Here is a 14,322-nt window from a genome sequence, read left to right on the forward strand (position 1 = left end):
AGGGCTCAGAAGAAGGTACTTTTGAAGAATACACATGCTATATAACATAAAGATGTGAAGACAAAGGAAATGATTTTAAAAGAAAGATTTATAGGAAGTTGTGCTATCTGATGTACCATGTAAAATCACTTTGCTGCCCAACTATGGATATCTAAGGTAGAAATTAACATTTTTTCAAGGCTTTTAGAATTTCAAGGACTTCTTAAAAAATTTATTAAAAGTGGCCCCCAAAGTTTACAGCACTTTTTTTCTTGTGAATTAAACTACTGAAGGACATATGCCCTGATTTTTTTCATTTCCCACGTGTTCTTGCAAGGAGCAGTTGATGGAGTTGTATGCACTATATTAGGGCTGGATCAGTCCTTTGAGACATTATTGAACTTTCAGGTCAGAATGTCTGGGATTGTTGTTCAGCTCTGTCCCCATCATCCATGTGGCTTTGGTCTCATTATTTTTCTGAGCCCTTGTTTTTTCATCCCTATAGTGGGCCAGTAACAGTCATTCTGTCTACTTCACAGCATTGATGTGAGGGTCCAATAAGATCTTGGATACAGATGATTGTACAGTGATAAGGATCTGGGTAGCTGAAGGTTAAAAAGACAAAGAATTGGCTAAGTTTTTAAGAAATCATTGTCTTAATTTCAGGTTCCCCTGAAGCAGACCCTGAGTAAAGGATTCAAATGTAAGTTGCTTATTTAGAAGGTGACCCCAGGAAGCACTGGTAGAGAGGGGGATGGGACAGTGAAGGGAAGGAAACCAGTGAAGAGTGTGCTGTCAAGCCATTTACTACTGTGGGCAATTGGACCTCATTTCCAGATGGGGAAACTGAGGCACAGAGGGATCATGCCACTTGTCCAAGGTCACAGATCTACGAACATGAAGCTGGAATTCAAGCCTACACAGTGCCAATGGGAAGCCCTACTCCCAATCTCTATGTGATGATTCAGCTTATTAGGGCAGCCAGGCTGTGGGGTGTGGCAACAGGTTATGTGATGTTAGGAATCAGATGATCCTGGTTCCACTACTTACCAGACAAGTGAGTGATTGTCTGATCTCTTCAAACCTTGAATCCTTATATGTGAAATTTGAAAGCCTATTGTGAGGACTCACAATACTATTTCAAAAGCATAAACACATGGTAGGGCCAAAAAGCATAAACCTCATGTGTGGTAGCAGTCATTCACTCTAGTTAATATTGATTTCTCTGACACGGTGTTCTCAGATATCTGCAAAAAAAGAAGCTTTCTAAGTGTGGCTTTTATTTTGGAAAACAAGAAAGGAGACACCTTTACTTCCTACATGAGACAAACGCAATTTTGTAATATCAATTTTAAGATGGAGGCTAGAGAATTTGAAATAGCAGATACCACTCAGAGTCATCAAATACTGTGGTCCGTATTTGTTTAACAGTGTGTGGTGGGCAGGGTCCTCACGTTGGTGTGACTTTGGAGGTAATTACTTAGCTTTGTTGGCCTTCATTCCTCCATCTATAAGAAGACAAGGGATGGAGTGGAATTGTAGGAATTTCTAAACTAAATTCTCTTTCTGCCAGATGGATTATACTAAGGTCAAAAACAGAAAATTGCTCTTGAGACCTTTGGAATTCTCTGTGTATGTACAGCAGGGGAGTTTCTCTAGACAGCCTTCTGTTAGCCTTTCCTTTAATTAATGAGATGCCAATTTACACATTACTCACTTCTTTTTTAAGCCAGCATCCATCTTGGTAGTTCAACTGGAGGAATGAACATAGGGGTGATATTGTGCCCACACATGAATGGACTGGTTAGGGAACATGTAGACCCAGACCCAAGAGACAGGAATGCTTCTTTATCATTCCAAGGAACATATAGAAATACAACCCCACAATAGCTTATGCATGTTCAAGTAGTGAGTTTGAGCACATACAGGCAGCACTATCCTGAACAAAGAGGCATAAGATATACCTAATGGAATATCCAACACAAGGAAGAAAGTTGGTTTTTTGTTTGTTTTTTTTGTTTGTTTCAGATTCCACGTCTTTTAAGAGGGAACAGACCTCCGTGTGACCAGACAGAGGGGCATCAGAAACAACTAGGTAACATCTGTTACCATGACTTCATGGGCCTCGGGTCAAAGACATCCACCTTCTCAGAAGACCCCTGCCCCAAATTTTGCCCTTAAGAACCCTGACTTGTAAGCCAGCGAGGAGTTTGGGGTTTTTGAGCATTAGCTCCTTGTTCTACTGGGTGACACCACACCAATAAATCACCCATCTTCCTTCATGGCCAAAGCGCCCTTGCAATTTTCCTTTGCGTGCTGCATACCAGATGGATGGATTCTCATTTACTTTGGTTATATTTTATCCAGAGATTAAACTCACCAATGTTAAAGGGACAGTTTTATAACATCTTTCCACAGTCAAAACTATATTATGAAACATTTTCTAATAAAAACAATCAAAAGGCAGTGTAGGTCAAAATTCACTAAGTGGTGTAATTTAGATTTGTGCATTTCATAGTATATAGATTTTACCTCAAAGAAGAGGGGGAAATAGCTATAGACAAATATTGAAGCCACATGGTATGCATGCAAAAGGGATGAAGTGTACTGATTCCACATCTTTCTTTGAAATGCATAAAACTTGAGAATTGATAGATGGATGGATTGATGGATAGTCATGTAATAAACAAATATAGTAAAATGTTAATTATAGAATCTAGGTGGTAGGTATATGAGTATTTATAGTAGAACTCTTTTAATTTTTATGTGATTTTATAAATATTCACAATAAGACATTTGAGAAAAAGGCAATTATTTTTCTAGTGAAAAAAGCACCTGGGGCCAGTCTGCACTACTAACTAGAAGTTTAATCTTAGGCAAGTTCACTTAATTTTTGTATGATCAGTTGACTCATCTAAAAAAATGGGATAGAGTAAGAGTATTAGACTCATAAGGTATTTGTAAGGTTCTTAGCATGTAGTGTGATGGAAAAGTTTGTTAAATGAAATTTAAAAAGTCATCTCATATACAGGGACATTAGTGGGAGAACAGATTATACTGATTGTTTTTGACATTCAACTCTAAGAATGCAGAGTTTTATTAAAACCAGATGACAGGCTTATACACCCTGAGGTATTTGTCATTTTCTCTCTAACCCAGGTAAATTTCATCTCCTACTAAGAGGTAGCAAGAATCATCAGGATGGGTCAATAATACTTAGTTTCTGTTTTCATTTCCTTCAAAAAATTCCACTTGCTTAAAGCATGCTCCCTGACCTCAGGCTCAGTGTATATGTAATATCCGGATATCAGTATAAAAGCATGTAGCTACCTGGTCATATAAAATAATCTAGTGATTCGGTGATTTTCAAAAAGAGAACAGTAAATGGTAGTCATGTTCTCCATCAAAGGTTAGGAAACCTATAAATTAATTAGTAAGAGGTTTACACTTTGAAATTTACAAAGAAGCCTGTGTGTCACATAAGTGGGGATTTTCCCATCTTTTAAAGAACTAGGCATATGAACAGCAAAGGCAATTTAAATAACAAACAAAATAAGCTGAAATGAGAGTTCTTACTAACAGTAGATTAGCACAAATAGGTGGTCTTTACTCATTCCACAAATATCTTTGAGCACCTACAGGCTCTGATCTAGGTGCTGGGGGTTTAGTTATGAATAATACAGAAATCTCTGCCCACATGGTGTTTACATTCTAGATGTTGAGGCAGACAAGAGACAGGAAATCAGTTAGTATGTACATCTGTGCGCAGGCCATGCATGCATGTATGTGTGCGTGTGTGTGTGTGTGTGTGTGTGTGTGTGTGGACAGTGTTAAGGACTAAAGAAAACAATCAGGAAGGGAAGGGAGGAGGTGAGAAGGTTTGCAATTTTATTTTTTTTAATTTTTTTTTAAAGTTTATTTTTATTTTTGAGACAGAGAGAGACAGAGCATGAACGGGGGAGGGGCAGAGAGAGAGGGAGACACAGAATCGGAAACAGGCTCCAGGCTGATATAGGAGTGTTGTATTGTAGAAGCCAAGAAGAATGTGCTTTAAGGAGGAGGGGCTGATTACTTGGATCAAATGCTGCTGACAGGCCAAGTAAAATGGGTCCTGAGAAGCCACCATTGGAGGATGGAATTTGAGGGTTTAAGACTATCATTTATTGAACACCTATAATACGCCAGGCATTGTATTGAACATTCTTATAATAGCAGTAGAGGAGAAAGAGATGGCTGCAGGCTAACTTCAATAGATGATAGCTATCATTTATTGAGTATCTATTGTATATCTGATAGTTAAGGGGAGACTTACATATGCTATCTCATTTAATCCTCATCATTGCCTTGTGGGGTATGGATCAGGGACGTGAAGCCGCCCAATGTGGCACAGCTAGTAAGCATCAGAGCTGGGACTCAAACCCAATTCTATCTGATGTTGAAGCTCTCGGTCTTTCTGCTATCATTCCTCCTGAAGTGGTTTCCTGGGAAATCCTGGTGAAAAGCCACCAGAAAAGAAATATCTTCTAACTTCAAGTTAAGTTTTGCTCAAGGTTTTTAGGGAGGATTTAAAAATGGTTTTCTAGTAAAAAAGTATGAATGTGCTGTAGATTAACTTGCAAAATTCTAATATAAATTTTCTAAGTAAATAAATAACACGTGTGGGGGCTTGTCACCTGAGTGGCTTTGGATTACATGTGTTTTTCTCTCTTTGGTGAATCAACTTGTGAATTCATTACCCTGTCTTCCCTGGAGAGGTTGATTTGCTGGTTATTCTGGTTGGGTTGTGAGGGCAGATATAGCCTAATTAACAAAGGCACTCCAGAGCTGAGGTTCTTAACCTGGAGATTTGAGAAAGTCAGGGAAGGCATGAATTCTCTACCTGGAAAACTTTGGGACTATGGACATATTTGTTTCTCGACAGGAAGTATCTATCAGCTTCTCAAAAGGATCCTTGACTTCCAAAAGGCTAAGCCCCACATGGCAGAGAAAGACCATCAGGTATAACTTGTAGTTATGAGGATAATCATGATTTTCACACAATCCTTTTCTTGGGCAACTTTTGAAGGCCCAGTTATGTCATATCTAGAGAACACTAATGGTGACCAGGCCTTATGATTGCATTGTCTAACAAAAGGTTTGTGGGTCACTTCCTACGAAGCCTGAGGAATGAGATTTGACCAGTAAAATATTGTCAGTTCTCTGACATTTTGACGGACACCTTGGTACATAATATTTGATCAGGAAAATCAAGTATATGTGGTGGTCATAATTGTTCCTCAAACTTGCACATCCCAGGACCAAGTGTTAACAACTCAGGAAAATGAAGATGTGAGATTCCTCTATTGCTTTTTAAAAACATATACTCTAAGTTAAGAAAAGCCAAATTCCCTGAGCCATTTTCCTGAATATATATGAGAAATATCACTCAATTAATGACCTCTTATTTTTATCGTCCTATTTGCTTATAGTTCCGAGGTTATAGACTTGTGGCTGGTAGCAATGTTTACTTTAAATCCATGCTATTTGAATTTTTAGATTAGATGCCAATATTTAAAAATCAGCAGATCCCACCTGCACCCCCCCCCCCAGACACCTCTTCCCACCCCATTTGGATGTCCAGCTTCTTTTGAAACTCTTAAGGCAGCAGGATTCAGATTGGCTATGTGATGTAGATTGGGAACAATTCTGAATACTTCTCAGAACTATGCTTATAGTGTTTTTTTTTTAAATGGTTAATCTAAATTTCAAATTTGTTTCTAATTTAGTGGCAACAGCTCCTCACGTGAATTTATAGGTTGGTATACTTTAGAATTCCAGAAAAACTACATTAGTTCAGGCCTACTGAGACAAATGTGACAATACTTAGTGAAAAGATTAAGTGTATTTAAAAATAAATATAGTTGATTCTTTGCAAGTAATTAGGTTAATATCAATCTATCGCTAGTAGTATTTCCAAAGGGAGGGTTTTTCTAGGACACCTTAACAAATAGACAAAATTAATTTTATATGGCCGATATTAAATATGCTTAATTAAAAACATGTATCATTTTAATTAATAAAAACATCTGCACCTGAGCACACATGCTCCCCTGAGTCAGCTCTTTCTTTGTAGATAATGCAGTAAATTACAGGCCTCCTCAGGTTAAATAATTACACTCCAGATTTGGCAGCATTCAAATGATTGTGCTTTTGCATTGGTGATATTTGAGTTTATTGTATTTGGTATTTGGCTATGCCAGCGAGACACTGATCTTAAAGCATACAGCCATTATTTCAAAACACAAGCCAAACAAAAGTGTACAGTTTAGGGAAAGTCATCTTTGCCACAGATTAAATGCAATGGATGGCCCAGACAAACTCTTCCCTCAAAAGGCAATATGCCAGTACTTTTGCAAATGGTTACTAAGTGAGATTGCAGAGTGATTTTTCTGGGCATTTTAAGAAATAGAATATCCACGTGTTCATTTATCTACTGCTGCTTAACAAACCACAGTTAAAACCTTGTATGTTTGCTCAGGAATCTATAATTTGGGCAGGGCTCAGCTCGACACATCACTACTGCATGAGGTATCAATAGGAGCAGATAGACACCAGGGCTAGAGGACCCACTTCCAACATAGGTTACTCACACAGTAGACAAGCCTGTGCCACATCTGAGCCAGGGGCATGACAAGGATACTTGGTTTCTCTCTACTTGGGCTTCTCTTTGGGGCTGCTTGGGCTTCCTCGAAGCATGGTGGCTCGGTTGCAAGAGTAAGTATTCCAAGAAGACTGAGATCAAGCCAGAGGCTTCTTGTAACTTAGTCTCAGAAGTTCCAGATTATCCCCTCTGTCTCATGCTATTGGCCAAGTAAGTCATTAGGTGTAGCCCAGACCCAAACCTCTCAATGAGAAATATCCCAAAGAATTTGTAACTATCCTCCATCTATCACATCACATGTCCAATATGTCACTATTAGCAGGAAATGCCTATTCAAGGTGGCCATGTGTCCTGGAAGAAAGCTTCTGAATATCAAATTATTCCAAGGCTCCATCTGGGGTTCAGTCTGAGTCCATATTACTCAGAGTCACATGGATTGATTTTCTTCAAAATCAGAGTTGTTTAAAGTGAAGAATGGGGGTGGGGTGGGTCATTGATGTAGTGAATCCATGAGTGGATTATGTTGCATATTGAAAGCTCTGGTATATGAGTTTGGTGCCATTTGGTGATAAGCTCAAATATTCATTAAGAACAATAAAAGCAAACAAGCAAAACAATCCATAATACCTTTAACTCACATTGATCTTGCCCGTCAAGACTGAGGTAAATTAGCCTTTTTGCTATAGAAGGAGGTATGAATCCCATTTCTATTAATGTCTTGTGGTTAGAGAGGCAGTGTGGACTAAGGACTTGGATTCTAAAATTAGAGAAACCTAGAGTTTCCAAAGCTAGAGCTGATACTTGTGAGCTGATGACCATGCCATGACATACATCTTTTGTTTTCTCTACTGCCAGCCATAGTAGGAGGTTCTGTTTATGTTGCTTAAGAGCATAATCTAGTCTTTTATGATTAGGCTGAAGATAATCCATAAGCCCTGTTCTAGAAGTCACCAGATATAAAACCTACACAGCCTGAGAAAACCACATCTGATCAAGCCAATTTTCTTCTCAAAACTGCCTCATTACAAATATATATGGCTATACACTTTTGTTGCTCTATCTCTTGCAATCTGATGATTTCTTCCTGCAAGCACCTATACCTCAGTTTGAGGGCTTTCTCTGGTCATACATACTCAGGCTAGAAGTGCTCTGTGGTTAATGTTCCTCCGAGCATCCCTCAACTGATGATGGACAGGACTTCACTGATATATACCTCTTTTTCTTGTGACAAAAAGTTGGGGCAACTTCACGGCATATTCTACATCATCACTGAGTTGTCCCCCTAAATCTGAGCCCTAGTTGCCCACAGTGGTAACCTGTTCATGAATGTATTTTCTTCCTTGTCTTCTGTGTCTCACTTAACCATTCCCCTAATTCCTGGGTTCACCTCTCAAATAAATTACTTGCACTCAAATCCTTATGCCTGGGTCTGTTTCTTAGAGCATGTAAATTAAGACAAAGATATTTTATGATCTTATTCTGCCTACTTTTACAGGCTTATTACTGCTTATCTCTGTTAAACATCCTAAACTTAGTCCCATTAACCCAGCCTCCCAAGACCAAACACATCTTGATGTTTGTCTTGATGTTTTGTATCTTTTTAAGACCATTTCCCTTTGTTAGAATGCCTTTTCATGACTGTGTTCCTGGCTACTCTGCCTTTAGGAGTCAGTCCAAGAGTGGCTTCTTTGACTTCCTATCCTGGGTCAGATGCCCCCTCCTCTGTACTCCCAAATATGGATCATATACCTCTGCTCTGACACACTGTTTCCAAAGATGGTCACAAAAATTCCTCCAATATCCACAACCTTTTGCAAGCTCACCCCATTAAGAAGCAGACCCCATTTCCCTTCCCCTTTCATCTGGACTGGCCTTGTGACTAACTTTGACAACAGAATGTGGCGAAAATGAGCCTAAGCCTTACAAGGACTTGCCGTTTCCATTTTCATTCTCTTGGAAGCCAGCCTTCATGTAAAGAAGCTTGAGCTACTCTGTAGATACTGAGAGATCACATGGAGAGATTATCCTTGTGAAGGAGACACAAGATGTCCCAGACAACAGTCAGTATCATGGTCTCAGTGGGTCCATATTGAATGCTCATTAAACACCATATGGAGCCCAGACAGCCATTCCTACCAAGCCTTGCCTGAATTCCTAGCCCACAGAAATCAACATCAGTTGTTTAAAATGATTGAATTTTGGGGTAATTGTTAGACAGCAATGGAAAACTACACTATCTATTATAGAACTTGTCATTAAATACCATAATTACTTATTTACTTGTCTATCACATTTGTGAGCTACTATAAATGGAGACAATTTTCATCTTAATAGCTGTGACACCTGACCTATGGGAATGCTTTACAATGGCGAGCCTAGGAAAAAAATGAGGCTTCTTAAGGAGATCACAGAGAAACCTTGTCACACTGGAGATTTTTTAAAGGAAATGAGTACCAAAAAACAAAAGGTTCTAGAGAATGATTGTGGAAGACAAGAGTGGACGAAAATTCAGAGCAATTGCAAGGGACCTCCAAAATGTGTATTAGAATTCTTCTAATAATTGGTGAGATTATTGACCTCTGTTTCAATCCATATGCAGCCTAGATGGGCCCCACAGTCACAAGTATTTACGACGGCCTGTCAGGCAGTTATCACTCTGTGCAATTAAACTGTACATCATGGTTCTCACTCTCCGGAAGAAGTTTACTGTAACAGAAAAGCAGATGTACCAACACATTGTGGGCTGCAGGAGGATATGAAAAGGTGGGGAGGACAGAAGGCTCAGATTCATTGGTTTTACTAGGCAGGATTTCCACGAATCCACTTCATCTTTTCCCTTCACATAGTGTTTACCGAGTACTGCCTGGGCATGGCACTCCCTCTCCCTCTTATGCTGAAGCCTCGCCAAGTTGAGAGGAGTTTCTCACATGTTCCACACTCTGTCATGCTTCATAGCCTTTGCTCTTTCCCCCTTCCTTCCTGGAATGATTTATGACCCATGCTTCCATGCCCTTCACCTAGCAATACTTGTATTCGTCTCTGGAGCTCCTCCCCCTTCTTTTCCTCATCCCGTCCCCAGGAAGAAACCCCCCATTTGCTCTGCCATTTCAAATGTCTCCAGATTCAGTGTGAGTCCTCCCTGCTCTGCAAAGCCATCACTGACCATCCCAACCTGGGGTTTCCTAGAATGTGGTGGAAAGGGAACTGGCTTTGGAGCAACATGAATTTGGGTTCAAATCCTGGCTGTGCCGCTTGTGATTCTGCACAAGCTCTTTAATCTCTCACGTTTCCTCATCTGTAAACTGGGCATGATGCTCCCACTTCATAAGGCTGTAATGAGGGTATGGGAGATCGCTACATACAGTGTTTAGCTGAGTCCTGGTATGTAACACACCAGTGATACATGTTATTTTCTTCCTCCTCTCTGAACTTCTGGCATTTAATATCTGTACCACTCATTTGTCCTCAAATCATAGTTATTTTGTGACAGCTCCTGTCCTGTACCATCATTTAACTTAATGTTATTCCTTGCTCATTTTTAATATACGCTTCCTCCTAATATCTAAAATATAACTTTTTATATCTTTATATGTCCCAAGAACAACAGATTCTTAATAAATATCAGTGCATGAATGAATAGACAGTGGAGTGGGTGGCTGCCTCTTAGGGCTTTCTTTTTTTTTTTTTTTTTTTTTTAATTTTTTTTTTTCAACGTTTATTTATTTTTGGGACAGAGAGAGACAGAGCATGAACGGGGGAGGGGCAGAGAGAGAGGGAGACACAGAATCGGAAACAGGCTCCAGGCTCTGAGCCATCAGCCCAGAGCCTGACGTGGGGCTCGAACTCACGGACCACGAGATCGTGACCTGGCTGAAGTCAGACGCTTAACCGACTACGCCACCCAGGCGCCCCTCTTAGGGCTTTCTATAGTACACTTTGTAAAGTACAGCATTCCAGGTTGAGAACTCACTCAATTAGAATAACTAATTTCAGGGTATTTTTTTTTTTCCAGGAAAGGAATGATTAGGGAAAAGTTCAACACTTTTCCTTATCCTACTGGATCAGTGTAACAGAGGAAAATGAAGACCCATCCCATGAAAAGATAACTCGGAGGCAATGCAGTATTGAGAACAATGAAGACACAAAGACTACCCCTCCAGCTCCAGGCTTTTTTTTTTTTTTTTTTTAATATGCATGTATGACCAGATCAGAGATAATGACTGAGAATGAAAGAGCAATTATGTGAAGAGTAATCCCCAATTGATTACATGGGAATTAAGTAAGCTGATAGGAAATATCAAGTTTGGATTAAGATATTAAGGGCCCTCCTGTCATTTAGATGGAAACAGTCATGAGGAGGGAGAACAAATCCTCTGTGACTGACTGAGGATCCATCTGTCAGAAGTAAGGGGTAGGATGACATATTATAAGTGAACAAATAAATGGACTTAATCAGGGATGAAAACCAAGGATCAGTGCACCCTCAGGACATACGAGACTTAAAGAGAAGACAACACAAAATAGGGCCAAGCTCCAAAAAACCTCCAGAAAGGAACTCCAGAAGTTTTCTAGACAGGTGTCTGCTCCCTTGCTAGTCTTGAGGTTGCGGTAGTGAGCTGCACTCCATTGTGAGGCTGGCAAAGCCATGCTACACTGGAGCAAAGAGCAGGAGGGTTCTTGAGAGAGTGCCTCACAGTGATTTCAATATGCTTTTTTATGCCAAAGGACCCTTTGTTCAGTCTTATAGAGTCCCACGATACATAAAAGAAACAGAGGTATTGCTGTATGATTGCAAAGAAGCAAGAAGAGAAAGGGTGAGGGGATCTTGGAAGATGATAATATCTTGGATCCCGCTTCCTAGGACCTTATGCTTGGCAGAACATGTTGGGAAAACCACTGGCCCAGGATATCTATAAGCCTTTATGAATTGCTCTTGTCAACTGGCAAGGTTTTTGGCTAAGATCCAGTTGGTTAAAGCCTTCCAAAGCAAAATGTACTAAAACTAGAGACTAAAGATCATGTAGTAAAGATGACTTCATCCCCCTCGAGGGGAAAACAGGCCTTTGTCTGCTTTACTACACCAAAATCTCAGCAGGGTTTATTCTTTCTGGAAAATATTCTTCAAGTCATAACTGAGACTCTCAGTGGAAGCCAATTTCAATTTAGTAACACCTAAATATATCTGAACCAACAGGTTCTGGATGGCTCTTCAGAATGAGCTGTTAGAAGAGACAAGAGCAGCCTTCATATTTCCTAAGAGAGGCCTTGATGTCCGAGGATATTTTCAGTCTTACAGGACGGTTTAATAATGAATCCTTGGGATCTTGAGTTTCATCCTAACTTAAGAGTGAATGTAACCATTGAGTTAAGTTTCTAACCTCAGACACTAGAAGGGTAGTTACAAAACCAAGAGAAAGTAAAGAGACAGAAGAATGGCTTTGAAGGCCTTTCTGCCAAATGAGAGCCCTCAGGGTCATACTGGCTGAGAGTGTAAGTAGGTTTGTGGCCAGTGTTCCCGGCATGTCAGGAGTGTAGAGCGTCTTGGGTGGTTAGTAGTCTGAATCAACACTTACTGACAAATAGATGGTGGATACTATCATGACTGTCCTCATGGGAAAGATAGGAGTTGAATGTTTTCTCTTCACATTGCAGTAGGTTTCAGATACTCAGCTGAGAGAGACCAGACCTGAGGTTTTTGGTGGACACTTCAAAGCCGAGGGTAATGCCTATTGTTAAGAGGGGGACACATTTTGGGACCACTGCCTTTTCACACATGCTCCAGGCTCCAGAGTGCCCCTCCCCATCCATGTCTTTCAACTGGAAGCATGAATTTAATTCACTGAGAGGTGGACTGGCCCCCAGCCTGCCTTTCCTGTCCTGTGATCTTAGAACAATCTGACCTTTTCCCTGGGTGGATGCTGGTTCCTAGGGGATGGATGTGTAATGCAGGACAGCAGGGGTTCCCCACCCAGCTCCACATTCCTAAGAGTGAAGGCACCTGTTTGGCTATGCTAATTTGCTCCTGATGCAGGTGAGCTCACCCCTAGCTGCTTTAGCACAGAAGGGAGGAAAGATGCCTTTTCACAGGTACCTTATATACCTAGGCTCCCTCTTTGAATGTGCTGACAACATTTTCTTAAGTTCCTCTTCCTCCTCAGTAACATCCCCATCAAACATTCTGTCAGAGCAAGAGCCAAAAACAGAAAAAAAAAAAAAAAAAAAAGTATCAAATGGGAAAACAATGAAATGCCTGTTTGGTTCCTGTGTGCAGTGAGCAACAATAAGCCACACTTTCTGAAGTGTCTCAGAAAGGAATGCCTGTGATGTTCTTTCAAAGAAGGACTCTGGCCCCAAACCAAGCTGTAAGCCATGACAATGCTCCACTAAACACCAAAAAGAATTCGCCTTTCAGCCAGAGAGGCATTTCTCATGTACTGGGGGAAAATGCCACCCACACCACGTCACCTCAGCACATTTACTGTCACTCCCCTCTTCCTGCTGAAGCCAGAGGAACGTAGCACACTGTGACTGTTGGGTGGACTGAAACTCAGCTGAGGAGTCTGAGCCCTGGGAACTCTGCCCCCTAAGATGTGCTCCCGGGAAAGCAGGAGTCTAGGAGGTGTGTTTGTATTTTAGGGAGTTTACGGCTCTTGGGTCCTCTCTCCTACAGAAAGACCTTCTCCCCTTCGTCCCCACCTAAACTTTCCCCGTAGCCAGGCATTTGAAGTTAGCTGAAGTGTCAAAACACTTTGTAAAAAGGCCATTGAGTCAGGAGGGCTTCACCCCGCCTGGGCAAGTTCAAGTCCTTCAGAGGAAAAGGGGAGGGATCGCCTCTTACCTGGGCTTCTTTCACTATTCCATTTTTCGTGCAGTTTCCACTTTGCAGGCTGTCGCTCTGTTTCCTGTGATTGTGCAGATTCCCATTGCAGACAGCACCACCTCCAGGATTAGCCATTTGTGTGAAATGATGGAATCCAGCCGGTTTTCGTCCAGAGGTTCTAGGCAAGCTTTAGTTTTGAAGTTGGTGAGGGAATGAGAGAGGAAGCACTTTGGGCTGAGTCCCTGAAGGAATCCTACCGATCAGGCTTTCCAGAAGAAGAGCAACAGCCTATCTTTGGGGCAGATCTTTGAAACAAAAAACAAGTGGTTACCTTTACACTCCTCAGCTCAGAATGTGACCTTCAGGACAACAAACCTGCTTTTGAAACTGGAAAGGAGATTGTCCATGCTGGCTCCTTGGGGGGGCTGAGGAAATCTGGAAACTGCAAAACCCAGAAGCAACTGCGAGGAGGCCGGCTGAGGGGGTGGAGCATCTTTTAAAGATACACACACACAGAGCACAGTCAAGGTCTCCTATGTGCAGTCAGTTTCGAATTTACGTCTACCCCCACCCCTTCCTCCTGCATCTAATTACAACTTTTGGTTGTAGACCAAGCTCAAGGTCAACATTTCCCCCCCCACAAAACAACACTCAGCAGTGGTTGCCTGGGCTAGCAAGAAGGAGAGGAGAATGGGAAGTTACTGTTTCACTAGCACTGAGGTTTTTAGCTGGTTCCATGGCTGGTGGTGATGGTTGCACAACAGTGTGAATGTACTTAATGCCACTGAACTTTACACTTCAAAACGGTTAAGATGGTAAATTTTGTGTGATGTGGCACACAATAATACATAATACAAAATGGCAAAAATAATAACAATGTTCA

General features: G+C 41.0%; 1 protein-coding gene across 1 annotated transcript in view; it reads right to left on the minus strand.

The window, feature by feature from the left end:
- The window catches only part of SPTLC3 (serine palmitoyltransferase long chain base subunit 3), a 132,855-nt gene extending 118,959 nt beyond the window's left edge, over positions 1-13,896 (minus strand). Inside the window, exon 1 of the mRNA XM_025932352.2 lies at positions 13,458-13,896. Coding sequence (XP_025788137.1) covers positions 13,458-13,574 — 117 coding nt within the window. The 5' untranslated portion in view covers positions 13,575-13,896. The remainder of the gene's footprint in view (positions 1-13,457) is intronic.
- Positions 13,897-14,322: the final 426 nt, after the last annotated feature.

This window comes from Puma concolor, chromosome A3, assembly GCF_028749965.1.
Source record: "Puma concolor isolate L17-30 chromosome A3, mPumCon1.1.hap2, whole genome shotgun sequence".
NCBI lineage: Eukaryota > Metazoa > Chordata > Mammalia > Carnivora > Felidae > Puma > Puma concolor.